This window comes from Microplitis mediator, chromosome 10 (assembly GCF_029852145.1).
Source record: "Microplitis mediator isolate UGA2020A chromosome 10, iyMicMedi2.1, whole genome shotgun sequence".
Classification (NCBI taxonomy): domain Eukaryota; kingdom Metazoa; phylum Arthropoda; class Insecta; order Hymenoptera; family Braconidae; genus Microplitis; species Microplitis mediator.
The window spans coordinates 7248415-7262959 of NC_079978.1; the positions used below are offsets into that span (position 1 = coordinate 7248415).

A 14545-nucleotide genomic window follows, 5' to 3' on the forward strand; every position below is an offset into this window, starting at 1 on the left:
ATCTACAGGATTTTACGTTCTGCTGTTATCAGATAAATTTCTTCCTTATCAACATGTGTCGTTATTCAATAATGACATCTATTGGCTAATGGAGAATAAATTTTAAGCCAATAGAATTTAAACTTGAAAGTTAAAAATATTTCGCTACTTTTGATCATAGATGGGGTGATTCGGACAAAAATTTCTGGCAACTCTGACTCGGGTGAAAATATCTCTAAGTCATTCAGTTTAACCAAAAATTATTTTGGTTAAACGTTTAATTTTATTAGCAATATAACAATGGAAGAAATTGGAAGTACTCTACCTGACAAAGTAAGTTTTTAATAAATTTATAAATTTATTTATTCAGCAATAATTATTTCAATGGATATAATATTGGATTTATTAATTTTTATGAGTAAAGTAATTACTTTGCACTCATGAATCCAAGACTCCATTGTCATGTATCACTAAATTGTATTTACTAATTTAAATTCACTCATGTTTATTCATTTTTTTCATTAGGATGTCTCTGAAACTGACATCAAACCGGTAATTGGTCATTACTCAGGTGTTGGTGATGATTTAGATAATGAAGATCTTTATACTCGATACATGGTAAACTTTAATTAAATTTTTTTTATCTCATTAGACTTTGAATGAATTTTTTTAATTACTATTTTAATTACCATCAATAGAAATTACAACGGATGCTTGAATTTCTTCAAGTTCAAGAAGAATATATCAAAGATGAACAGCGGAATTTGAAAAAAGAATATTTACATGCTCAAGAAGAAGTTAAGCGTATACAGAGTGTACCACTTGTAATTGGACAATTTTTAGAAGCTGTTGATCAGAATACTGGTATCGTTGGTTCAACAACAGGATCTAATTATTACGTACGAATTTTATCAACTATTGACCGTGAATTGTTGAAGCCTTCTGCCAGTGTTGCTCTCCACAAGCACAGCAATGCTCTTGTTGATGTCTTGCCACCAGAAGCAGACTCTAGCATCTCTATGCTTCAAGCTGGTAATTTAAATTTAATTATTAAATATGCGCACGGAGAAAAATGGACTTGAAAATAAACGAATTTTTATTATGCTGTCGACCAAACTTGAAACAGGAAATTGAGTCGCCAAAAAATTATTATGTTGTACTACAAAAAATGTTATACACTTAAAACTTATTGCTCTCAATAATAATTGTCGTGCAGCATGATCAATTTTTGGTAACTCAACTTTCTGTTTCAAGTTTAGTCGACAGCATAATAAAAAAATTCGTACATTTTTTATCTCCATTTCTCTCCGTGTTTTTTTTTTTAGTTTATGTCATTAAATTTAAAATTTTTATTTTATAATTTAATCAGATGAGAAACCTGACATTCAGTACAGCGATATTGGAGGTATGGATATGCAGAAGCAAGAAATTCGTGAAGCAGTGGAATTACCACTGACTCACTTTGAATTATACAAGCAGATTGGTATTGACCCACCACGTGGTGTTTTGATGTACGGACCACCTGGTTGTGGTAAAACTATGCTTGCTAAAGCTGTCGCTAGACACACTACAGCTGCTTTTATTCGTGTTGTCGGTTCTGAATTCGTACAAAAGTATCTCGGTGAAGGTCCAAGGATGGTACGAGATGTCTTCCGTCTTGCTAAAGAAAACTCTCCAGCTATTATATTTGTTGATGAAATTGATGCGATCGCCACGAAGCGTTTTGACGCACAAACTGGTGCTGATCGTGAAGTTCAGCGTATTCTATTAGAATTGCTCAACCAGATGGACGGTTTTGATCAAACGACTAATGTTAAAGTTATCATGGCTACTAATCGTGCTGATACTTTGGATCCGGCTCTATTGCGTCCTGGTAGATTGGATCGTAAGATTGAATTTCCACTGCCAGATCGTCGTCAGAAACGTCTCATCTTTTCAACAATCACTACTAAAATGAATCTGAGTGAGGAAGTTGATCTAGAGGATTACGTTGCCCGGCCTGACAGAATTTCCGGTGCTGATATAAATGCTATTTGTCAAGAAGCTGGTATGCACGCAGTACGTGAAAATCGCTACATCGTTCTTGCTAAAGACTTTGAAAAAGGTTACAAGAATAACATTAAGAAAGACGAGTCTGAACATGAGTTCTACAAATAATTCATCGTTATTAAAAAAAAAAATGGATATTTTTTTTTCTATGCTTAATAATGAGTGTGAATGTAGCAGACATCAGACAAACTTAAAATTTCAAATAGAGTAAATAATTAAAAAACAATATTTATAAAAATGCACTAATTTCAAAATTTTTTAAAACCGCATTTTTTTAAAATTTAATTTTATTAATTATTTATTCCATTTATTAATAATTTTAAATGTGTCTGATGTCTGCTACATTCACACTCATACTTAATATTTTTTGATTTTTTCATATTATAAATTATAATAATTATCCAATGTATCGTGGAAATTGTCATTTGTCATAACTAATTATATACAAATAAATCTTAATTTTGAAAATTATATTTATTGCAATTACTTTATTTCAAAATGAGTGTAAATGTAGCAGACATCAGATAAACTTAAAGTTTTAAATGAATATAGTAAATATATATAAAAATGCACTAATTTATTTCAAAATTTTTTGAATGTGCATTTTTTTTAAATTTAATTTTATTAATTATTTACTCTATTTATTTATAATTTTAAATTTGTCTGATGTCTGCTACATTCACTCATATTTAAATCGCAATATTTCCCTCTCTTTTCATATAAAAAATAAATTTATGTATGACCTGTAGTAAGTGCATAAGTTGGAGTAAGCGCTGGTGTCTTTATTTGATATTGATATTATTATTGTCAATTACTTACAATTAATATTTGTCTGCTACATAAATGTAATTTTGTAATAAATATAACATTTAAAAGAAATATATCAATAATGGATTTACCACGTATTCTTATTTTAAGTACTGAAAATAACAAAGCAAGTGAAATTGCTAAAGGTAATAATAAATAAATGTATTGTAGGTTAATATGCTGTAACTCCATTTATATATTAACTCAATAATTGATTATATTTAATGTCTTTGTGATATAGATTTAGATTCACAGCTTCTAGGAGACGATGACGATGTTAAATATTTTTCTTGGGATATTGACAACAAATATTACTCAGCACGAGTGGTACTGTGTGCTACTGAAAGGTTGCCACTGGGAATACCAGTTGATGGGATCGAAGCAGTGATACTTCATTATGAACCAAAGGCAATTTAATTACTTAAGAACTATAAAGGAATTTATTATTATTTGTTTGATGAATTTTATTATATAAATTAATTGAACCAGGGAGATGAACCGTTGGTTTTGGAGAAATACGTTCCATTAATTCAGTCTCTCAATGAGGCCGACATTTTTTTGCTGGCCTGCGAAACTTTTCCTGATGCGCAAAAAAAAGACGAAGGTATAAACAAATAATACGATAATTGTTATATATTTTATCTATCAATTTATATAAATAATTGTATTATTTTAGTTACTGAATGGTGCCATGTTAATAAATTTGAATTAGTCGAAATGACAAATCCAGAATCGACGCCAGACGTGATGGATGATGACTTTGAACAGGAAAAATTTGGTATTGAAAGACTTATTGAGGTTTTGCATACTCATACATGGCCTAATAGAATATTAAAAGGTATTTTTACTATATTTATTAGAAATATTTTCAGCTAAAAAAACAACTTATCTATTTATTTTGTTATATTCAGGTATTCCTAATGGTAGAATATCAACATCGAATGAGCCAGATGTAAATGAAATAAAGGATCAGCTTGATAATATTCAATTAAATGCATCTCGTAATGGTACAGACAATTTATTAATGAATAGTGTACTAGGTATTATTGAACAAAATATAAATTAAAAATAATTTAGCTCAATATATTATTTTTCACTATACCTGCACCGAAAATTTAAATTCCTGCTCTGTTTAAAAAGGATAAAAATTAGTTTATACGCCGTTCTTCCCACAAACAGAGGCAAAAATTTAAACATTCAAGTACAGATCTGGTGAAAAATCGTATACACACCATGGAGGAAGGTAGGATGTCCCAATCCGCGTGTTTGCTACCGTGTAATTACACACGTGGGTCGGACTATCCTACTTTCCTCCCTGGGTGTGTAATATACTATTCATGATACCAGCATTGAAACTTAAAGTTTCAGTGACTCCTACAGCCAATCGAAACCAACAAATTTCAGTCCAATGCCGCGAATGAATATTAGCAAACGCGGAAATTGTGAATGCCTTTAGTCAGCGGGCAGAAACAAAGTTGTTTCGTCCCTTAGGAACAAAAAAATAATTATGTCCGCCGACTGAAGGCTTTAGCAATTTAAACTCTGATACTTGTCATTTGTTTAATAGTCATTTCAGACCATTCATTTTATTTACATAAATGACAGTTCTGACTTTGTGATAACGTTTTATAAAAATTAGTGTCAATAATAAATAGTATTTATAATTCCTGCTAAATTATAAATTGCAAATCACAATTTACGCTTACGCTAATTATTGATCACACCATTGGTCTTAAATTAATTTATTTCTGACTGGCTGCTGACTGAAACTTTAAGTTCCAATCCAGGCAATCATGAAAAATATAGTGTGTAACTCAGGATGAAACACGATTTCAAACTGCGGGTGATGTCAACCAACTTCACCCTGGTCTGAAATCATTTTATTTCATCCCTTGTCACAATATACTATTGTATTTTTGATATTTATATCGTAATTATTAATAATAATGTCTTAGATGGTATTATGGGTGAAGAAAATACAGATTTTGGTGAATTATTTGGGCAATTGATGGCCATGAAAGAACATGCTGCAACATTATCACCTAGTAATCGTCGAGCAGCTGCTGAGCAACTCGTGACAGCATTTTGGAAGGCGATGGGCGGTGATGCATCCGAAATTGAGGATTTAGATGAATAAGTTTTCATATTATAATATTAATTAATAAACTATTAAGTATTAATTTACAAGTAACTTTAAAAATTGATGAAATAAATCAAGTTTGAAATACTTTTTTATTATTATTTTAAAAATTAATCCTCTAAAAATTTTTTTTATTGATTTTAGAATAATTAAACTTCATTTTTATTGTACATAAATTATGATGAGTGTGAATGTAGCAGGCATCGGACAAATTTAATATTATAAATAATTAAAAGAATAATAGGTATAAAAAATGCACTTATTAATTTTTAAACTTTTTAAATGCGCATTTTTTAAAAATTTAATTGTATAAATTATTTACTCTATTTATTAATAATTTAAAATTTGTCTGATATCTGCTACATTGACACTCATAAATTATGAGTGTCAATGTAGCTGACAATTAGCAATTTTTTAAATTTTATAATAAATAAGTATATAAAATGTAAGCAGAACAAAAATTTTAAAAATGCACGTTCAGATAAATCAAAAATCAGTGCGCACATTTTTTTAAATTTCATTATTTTAATTAATTAATTAATTTAAAATTTAAAAATTTTCTCATGTCTGCTACATTCACACTAATACATAAATTTTAAATTAACCGGTTCGAGTAAATATCAGTGCTGCCGCCAAACATGAATTAATTTAATTTACCATCTTGGCAATTGTTAGTTTAACCAAAATGACCGTCGTGTATTTGTGTATTGCCAAATTATATATTCTTAATTAACAATAATTTATAGTGTAATTATCGTAAAATAAAAAAAAAGTTTTTAAGTTTATAAAAATTGATATTTATCATGACGCTCAATGCATTTATTGATCTGTATGTATATATTTCTGTAAATATATAATATAGCATTATATTGATATACCCGGTAAGTAGATGAATAATAAATTTATTTACATAAGACTAAAATTTATCAACTATTTTTTTATGTTTCATTGATGAAATATTTTTTTTTATCTCGGAAGGTTTAAAATACGAGTATTTAAAAATTAGTGACAATGGAATCACCAGGATTGAGTGATCCAAAACAACCTAAAGATGATGTGTCGCAGAGCTCGAGCAGTGCAGCTAATGTTGATAGATCAGAAACTCCAGACAGTAATCGTGGTCCTGGTGATGATGAATCTGCAGCTGATAGTCCTAAAATAACAAAACCAGTTCTAGGTAAAGCTCAAGCTAAGAAACGATTAATGGCATTTGCTAATAAATTTCCACCATCAGTAATACAAAAGCCTGTTGAAAAAAGTTTTAGTTTTAACAAAAATCGCAATATAAATTCATTTCAAGTAAATAAAAAGAAGTCTAAAGACAGTATCAAAAATTTGGTTACTGATGCCAATAAAAGTAAAAATAAAGATGACACTAAGATGGAAACGACTGAGAAAAATGATGTTCAATTACCGACAAGGAGCTCGCCTACTAAAAAAACTAAAAAAAGAGTCGAGCCAAAGTTAGCGGCAATTGAGGAAATTATTCGTGAGGATGCTAAACAAAAATTATTATTGACTAATTATTTGACTGAAAAAAAAAATGATATTGATAATTTTATACTCAATAGCGAAAAGAATGATGATAAAAATAACGATCGAAACGACAGTAGGAATAACGATAGACATGACGATAGAAATGATGACAGGAATAATGATAGAAATGACGACAGGAATAACGATAGGAATGACGATAGGAATAATGATAGAAACGACGATAGAAATAATGAGAGAAATGACGATAGGAATGACCGCAATAAAAATTTTGGTCGACATCAACAATGGGATCGTCGTAATCAATATTTTCACAATGACAATTTTCGTCGTGGAAATTTTAATCAAAATCATTACGGTGATCGTAAATTCCATGACAGGCGATGGCAATTTAATGACTTCCGTGATCGATCTAGAAGTAGGGAAAGAAGAAATGATAATTTTATCAGAAACAGACGTCGTAGTAATTCACTGGATATGGATCAGCAGCATAAAATGAAGATACACAAACATGATAAACCATATTTCAATAAACATCGTAATTACAATAATCATAGAAAGGACAAAAGAGAGGAACAATTTGAACCGATAGAACAAATTGATTGGAGAAGTTTTAAAAGACAAGGGGGTCAGATACGAGCTAAATCTTTATCAGTGGACATTAATGATGATACAAATACTACCATCAATAAGGAAGTCAAGTTTAAAACGCCACAAGAGTACAATGCACAATTACATCACATGTTGATGATAGGAACTCATCATGTAAAACGAACTTGCGTTACTGTTGATGGAATAAATGAAACCAAAAAACAGTATCCGCCTGAATCAATTCGTATTACGAAGAAACATAATGGTCAGGGTTTATTTTACTGTGAGAATCCTAATATTTCCCTTTTGCTTCCTTGTCAACAGCTTTATCAAATGCTTCCTCCAGATCGTTCTGATCATATGCGAAAAATATCTCATGCAGTCGCTGGGTCTTCAAAGGAAAATCTTGACGAAGAAGAACAAGGTCCTAGAAAATGGTTTGGACAAATTCAAGCTGAGCCTAGACCAGTCGAGTACGAAGTAAAAGATATTGACAAATCTTCGTCTCCAGCTCGTCCCACTGATCCTCCAAAGTCTAGGTGGGATAGTGAAGATGAGGCAGCTGCAGCAGTTGACGATTCTTCTAGTAGTTCTTCTGAGGGTCAATCAGAAACTTCAGATAATGAAGAAGATGACGGAAACAAAAAAGAAGAAGGCAATAAAGAAGAAGATAAAGACAAAGTTGTAAAAATAACGCCAATTGTGAAAGAAGACTTGGAAGAAGAAGTAGTAGATAATGATGAAAAAGCAGAGAAAGACGAAGAAGAAGATAAAGTTGATGAAGATGAAGAAATGTCTTCATCTGAGAAAGTAAACTTAACTCCTGCATCTTCTGTTAATGAAATAATGCCAAATGAAGATGTATCGAATGAAGTGGAATCGGATAAAATAGAATCTAATGACGAGATATCAAGTAAAGACATGGCTATTGAAGTAGTATCAGGTGAAATTACAGCAACACCAACTACAGATAACAGTGACGATAAATCAGGGGAAAAAGTTGAAGTTGGTGAAAAATTAGTGTCGGAATATGAACAGTTTATGAAGATGGTCGCTAATGAAGAGGAAGTAGATAACACACAAGTCATTGTTCAAACTGATGAAAGTGAATCACCAATGAAAGCTAAAGTTGAGTCGAAAGTCGTTTATAATCCACCGATAACTGATGAGTGTAGCAAAAAAAATGACGATCAAGATGTTGAACATGCTTCAGATATACAAAATTTGGATCCTGTTGTAGAAGGTGCACCTCTTATTCACTCTAAAAGTAATTCAGAGAGTACTCCTGTTAAAATCGAAAAGATTGACAAGACGATTGAACTTGATCCTGGAATAAGTGATTGGGCAAATATTCGAGGAACGACAAAACATAGAAGATCATCGAAATCTGATAAATTGCGGAAAAGAAGAGAACGTAAGAAAAAGAAATATAGAAAAAAAGTATCGTCTAGTGACAGCAGTGATTCTTCATCAAGTTCATCGGAATCCGAGGATGAAAAACGTAAAAGAAAACGCAAAAGAAAGAGAAAGAAGAAACGCGCAAGAGATTCAAGTTCCGATAGTTCTAGTAGTGATAGTGATGACTCTAGTGATGAATCTAGTCATTCATCAAAGAAAAAGAGAAAAAAAAGAAAAAATAGAAAAAAATTGCGTCTTAGAAATAAGAAAAAACGTGTAAGAAAAGACAGTACAGTTTCGAATTCAAGTTTTGAGTTTGATGAAATTACGCGCAAACGAAAGAAAAGAAAGGATTCAAAGCAACGTCGAGTGTCCAAGCGAAGACGATCTAAATCTACTGAGAAGAAAAGAATACAAAAAATGAACCGTAAAAATAAAATTGAAAATGAGAGTCTCGAAGTAGTGATTAAAGAAGAGGTGTCACATTCACCACACTGGGAGGCTGAAGTTAACAACGAAAATGTAAGTGTTGCGTTAAATTCTGAAGTTACTCGAATTACGGGATCTCCAGAAGATAAAGCATCCGCACAACCTGTCGCAAAAGTACCGTCAGCTGAAAAACTCTTTGAAGTATGCGACAACAACTCTAGTTCACAAGTGATTTCACAGCAGCCTGATGATTCACAGCAAGAGGAACCTAAGATTGAAGAACCACAGCAAGAAGAAATTTTAAATGAAGTTGTAAATGAAGATACTGCTGTGGTTGAGGATGAACATCAATCTGTAAAAGATATTGAATCCGTACATCATTCACCAGTTGATAAACCTAGTGATGTTATTGAGATAACTACCGATACTGTAAGTGATCATCTAAGTGAGAAAAAAAGTAAAAGAGATAGTTCACGCAGTAAAAAAGTCAAAAAAATTAAAAAGAAACGTCGCAGTATTAGTACAAGTAGTACATCAAGTAATAGCAGCAGTGGATCATCGGATGGTGACAGCAGTAAAAAGAAAAAATCTCGTGAAAAACGAAAAAAGAAAAATCGGTCAAAACGAAGATCACCAAGTCAGTCTGAGTTGATTAAAAAACTTAAAAAATATCGTGCTAAATTATCAGAATCATTTGATTTTGATGCTTTACATTTTCCATCTTTGACACAACTCGAAGAGAGTAATGAAAATTTACCTGTCATCAATGATTGGGAAGTTGATAGTTTGGATGCTTTGGAAAAGTTTGCGTCGAATTCGTCAAAGGATAAATCAACGGCAAAAATTGATAAAAAAGTTGAGAAAGGGTTACTGTATGATAGTAAAACTGATACGTACATTGCCATTGAAAAAAACAAAACTCAACGTGAAAATAAAAAGAAACAAGTTAATAGAATTTGTCCATTGAGAATTTGGGAAGACGAAGAAGAAGAAGGTGAACGTGAAGCAAAAATGTTGATGGAGGAGAAAATTAAAAAAGAAAATGAGTCAAAAGTGGAGGATGAACAACCGGCCATTGAACCAGTGGCATCATCGCCTATTCCGAGTATCGTTGAGGAAGAAAAAGAAGAAGAATCAAAACCTATTGATCTCCCAGTTGATTCTGCTAAGATAAAAGAGGAGGATGCAAAAGAAGAAAAGCCTTCAGGATGGGTAGAAATAATCCCTGAGAGTGAAGATAAAGTTGTGGAAATTGTACCTGAGCAACAAGTGCCGCCGACTACGCGATGGGCTGAACCTAGTCCAGTCTTATTAAAAGAGGAAGAAGACCTGGGAGATGATAATCTTGCGCCTGTTAATTGGGAAGAGGAAGAAGTTGATTGGGAAAGTCAATCATCATTTATCACTGGCGTTAAATCTGCAAAAGCGTCTAAAAGTAGAAGGGAATCAAGTGACAGTAGCAGTGATAGTAGTGACAGCAGTAGCAGCAGTGAAAGCAGTGACAGCGATACACAAAATGATAAAAGAAGCCGACATAAACATGATTCTTCATCTAAATCTAAATATTCTGGATCTAAAAATCCTAGTCCTGCCGTAGAAACTGAAGCAATGAAAAAATTGCGTATGAATATATTTGCTGAGTTTGAAGCACGTGAATCTACTGGTGATTTTACTCAACTATCGGACACGAAAATTGATATAGATATATCATCGTTTAAATTAAGTCCTGAAGAGTTATTGTCATCAAAATCTGTTGAGGCTAATAAATCAATTGAATCTTCAGAAATTCATATACCAAAATTCGATGATACTCGTTTTGTTGCTCGAGATAAAACAGATGGTACTGTCGAAAAAGGAACATTCCGTCAAAGTTTCCAAGAAGTTCGCCTTCGATCTTATTCAAGATCTCCAGAATGTGATTCAAAACGGAGCTCATCATCACGAAATGACAACGAAAAATCTAAAACTCGTAGTAGTGAAGATAGAGGAAGCGCTTCGAGTTATCGCAGCAGTAGTCGTGGTTCAGTCAAAGATCGGTCAAAGATTGATAATAAAGATTTCAAAGTATCTTCATTTACTGCTGATCATAAAAAGATTAGCCCACTCAGTGATCGTGGTTTCAAAGATAAGAAACGTTCGCCGGTCTCGTGGAATAGAAGTCGTAGTAGAAGTCGTAGCTGGAGTCGAAGTCGTAGTAGAACTCCATCTAGAAGAGACGACAGGTTGTCATGGGATCGTCAAAAACGTACAGGTCGTGTTGATGATAAGAGAGAAAGATTTTCGAGAAGTCCAGATCGTCGTGGACGATTGAAAGCTTTTACTAACAAAGATCGTTCCCATAGAAGTACTGAAAGTGATAGAAACCGTGAACGTGATCATAGTTGTGATAAAAGTCACGAAAGAGATTGGAGTCGAGAAAAATTAGGTGATAAGCCATATGACCCTATGGAAATTTTGAGAGGCTCTTATAATATTGATAAGAAACGACCGAGTGATTTGACAGAAAGACCTCATGATGCATTGGATATGTATCATAAAAATGTAAACTTAGAAAAAGATAGTGATACTCTGTTTACAAGTGAATTGGATAAACCTCGTTACAGAAGTAGAAGTAGAAGTAGAAGCAGAGAACGACGAAGCCGTGATATCGATTGGGATAGATCTCGTGAAACCCCCGATTCGTGCCGTGGCACCAGAGTTTCCGACACACGAAAATCATCTCGGCTCTCCCCGAGATCAAGGGGATCTCCATCGAGATCGTCCGGCCGTAGTAGATACGCAGGTCGCTCTCGATCTCGGTCATGGAGCAGATCCAGATCAAGAAGCCGGTCACGATCAATTTCAAGGTTCAGATCAAGATCTCGATCATCTTCACGATCAAGGTCACGGCTAGGATTGAGAAATTCAGATCGTTCTCGAAGATCATTAGATAGGTCACGGCATTCAAGATCATTTTCTCCAGAGCAACGAAAATTAAATATTATTAGTGACATGAGATATCAAAGGAGCACGAGTAAAGAGCGAATTCAGAAAATAGAAACAATTATTCATCCATCTGGAATAAATTCATTGTCTCATGAAGAATCTCAAAGTGTTCCACAAATAGACGATTCAAATAATATACCAGTGCCTACACAACAATTTGAGTATTCTTATTACGGGGGAAATAATTTAACTTATCCACCACGTTTAGAAACTACTACTATTACTACTCCGGCTATTCCTGCTGCTCCTACTACTACTACTCCTATAAATCCACCAGTAAGTTCTCCAAAGCGTCTTTCTCTAGATGATAGACTAGAATTGGAATTAGGAATCAAGAAAAATCAAGAGTCATTACTACCACCTCTGCCACCATTACCACCGCCACCACCACCTCATCCTTACAATATTCCTAAATATAATCAACAAGCAATGTCATACCCACCACCTACACCAGGAGTACCAGTTCTCCAACCACGTATTCCACCACCTCTTCATCCTCCTCCATACGTACGTCCACAACAGCCTACAGTGCTGCAAGTGGGCAATGTTTTACAAGTAGTACCAGCAGACTTCAGTGGTCCAGTTCCTCCTGTTGGAATTAGAAATGACATACCAACACCACCATCATCAACTGGAAACAACAATTCAAACCGTACACTGCGTGTAGGTAATGTAATACAAGTTTTACCATCTACATCATTAGACTGGAGTGGACCTGTACCTCCACCAACACCAGCACCGGCACCGATACCGACATTAGCGCCTTCATTACCACCATTACCAATGAGCAGTGTTCCAATGGCAGTTCCTGTTCCTGTTCCAATGCCAATCGGTACTAATGTACCAGTATTACCAGCAGTTTCACTTCCAATGATGGTTCCTGTACCTTCAATCAGTCATATTCAACCAATCCCACCACCACCACCACCACTACCACCACCACCACCTATTGCAGCACTTCCTAAGCTTGAACCACCAAAAGCACCACCACTTCTTCAGCCAATCTATAACTACGAAGCGATTATGGAAGTCAGGCGAAAAGAAAAAGAAGAACGGAAACGACTACGTGAAGAAAAACGACTTGAAAAAGAACGTAAAAAAATAGAAAAAATGCGTCGTCGTGCCAAGCGAACTCTCGGACAGTCTAGTAGTCGCATAACTGCTGACTTACCAGTTGAACCTGATACAACTATTGAAGGTGAAGCAGTAAGTGCGCAACCTAAGCCTTTGATTGATGATGAAGATCTCGATGACCCAATAGCTGCGCCACTTGGACAGCCAGATGAAAATGTTCCGGAAGATGAAGATGAAGAAGAGTACGATGAAGGTGATGTTGAAGAAGACGACGAAGAAGAAGATGACGACGAGGAACCTGAAGCAGAAGTTGAAGATGATGAATCTCGTGTAATTAATTCAATTGATCCACAACCTGGTGTTGAAATACCTAGTCTTAATGAAACTGTTGATGAAGAGTCAACGTCTGTTGTTAATGTCACTGTCACAACTCCACTACCCCCACCACCTAGAAAAGGGATTCTTGTTCCTCCAGGTCTATGGGATGAGAGAATTGTCAACGGTGTACTAGATGATGATTCTAATACTGCTTCTAGTGCTACTGAGGTATTACAAAATAACACTGGAGATCAATTGCTGGCAAATCTGAATGAAGAAAAACAAGATGAAATAGACCCAGAAGAAAAAAGAATACGAACACCAAGACAACGTAGATCACGTAAATCAGTACAATTTGCTGATGGTATAAAACCAGGTGAAGGTACAAGTCCAAGTGGCGGTGAAGGTGACATGCCATCACCACCACCACCAGCTCCTATGTCATTACACGATCCTCTTCATGAACATATACGAAGATCTAGGTCTAGGAAGAATCGAAAGAAGGCCAAACGTGCCAAACCATTGAAAATTAAGAAAAAAGTCAAGGTGAGTTATAATATTTTAATTACTTCATTTTATATTTATAAAATAGTGCTAACAAAAATAAAATACTTATTTACAGGTAAAAATAATAAAATTAAAAAAGCCAAAAATCACACCATTGACATCGATGATGTTGGATGATTTGGACGATTTGGACGATCGTTCACCTCCACCGCCACCACCAGGATCTCCGCCACCTCCTCATCTATGGCCAAGTTATTTAGCAGCCTACAGCGCTATTTTACGTCCTGTTGAAACTACATCATCACCAAGTACCAACCAAGCTCCACCTCCTCCTACTCCTTTACCACTATTGGTTCCTCCACCTCCACTAAATTACACCATTCAACCTTGTAACAAAGCATAATTCTTCATATGAATTTTTTTTTTTTTGTTAATAGAAACCTATAAATCAATCTATAAATTTCTCTAATTAAACATAAAACGTTATTTATACGACTTCAGAATGTATATACAATTTTTCGTTCTACCTACTTAGGGATAAGATTAATAGCTAGTTTTTTTTTTTTTTTATCAACAACTTGTCGTATGGATGAGTTCAGTTTTAATATTATATACTTAAAATATTTTTAGTTATTTGCTTTAGTATTAAAGTTAACTGTAAATACATTATCATCATTTTTATTTTAATTAATCATTTATCTGTTATAGATATATTGAAATATTGTCTGTATATTTAAATAAAATGTTCATTTTCTTTCATAATTTCGCATTTTT

General features: G+C 33.7%; 3 protein-coding genes across 4 annotated transcripts; all 3 read left to right on the top strand.

Annotated features, from left to right (window-relative positions):
• Nucleotides 1–157: 157 nt before the first annotated feature.
• Nucleotides 158–2292, top strand: LOC130676262 (26S proteasome regulatory subunit 6B). The gene is made up of 4 exons (XM_057482387.1): nt 158–312; nt 505–597; nt 678–1011; nt 1349–2292. Exons 1-4 carry the CDS (start codon nt 280–282, stop codon nt 2134–2136), a joined length of 1248 nt encoding a protein of 415 aa, XP_057338370.1. The 5' UTR covers nt 158–279; the 3' UTR covers nt 2137–2292.
• Nucleotides 2293–2769: 477 nt separating this feature from the next.
• On the top strand, nt 2770–5060 carry LOC130676263 (alpha- and gamma-adaptin-binding protein p34-like). 2 transcript variants are annotated; one of them, XM_057482390.1, is made up of 6 exons: nt 2770–2981; nt 3077–3243; nt 3325–3439; nt 3512–3673; nt 3747–3842; nt 4791–5060. In XM_057482390.1, exons 1-6 carry the CDS (start codon nt 2918–2920, stop codon nt 4970–4972), a joined length of 786 nt encoding a protein of 261 aa, XP_057338373.1. In that variant the 5' UTR covers nt 2770–2917; the 3' UTR covers nt 4973–5060. The 2 variants fall into 2 exon arrangements, with proteins under 2 accessions (XP_057338373.1, XP_057338371.1); XM_057482388.1 differs by having other exon boundaries at nt 2772–2981; nt 3747–3875.
• Nucleotides 5061–5654: 594 nt separating this feature from the next.
• LOC130675314 (serine/arginine repetitive matrix protein 2-like) lies at nt 5655–14223 on the top strand. The gene is made up of 3 exons (XM_057480891.1): nt 5655–5856; nt 5954–13810; nt 13887–14223. The coding sequence occupies exons 2-3, from the start codon at nt 5987–5989 to the stop codon at nt 14172–14174; spliced, it is 8112 nt and encodes a 2703-aa protein (XP_057336874.1). The 5' UTR covers nt 5655–5856; nt 5954–5986; the 3' UTR covers nt 14175–14223.
• The last annotated feature ends 322 nt before the right edge of the window (nt 14224–14545 follow it).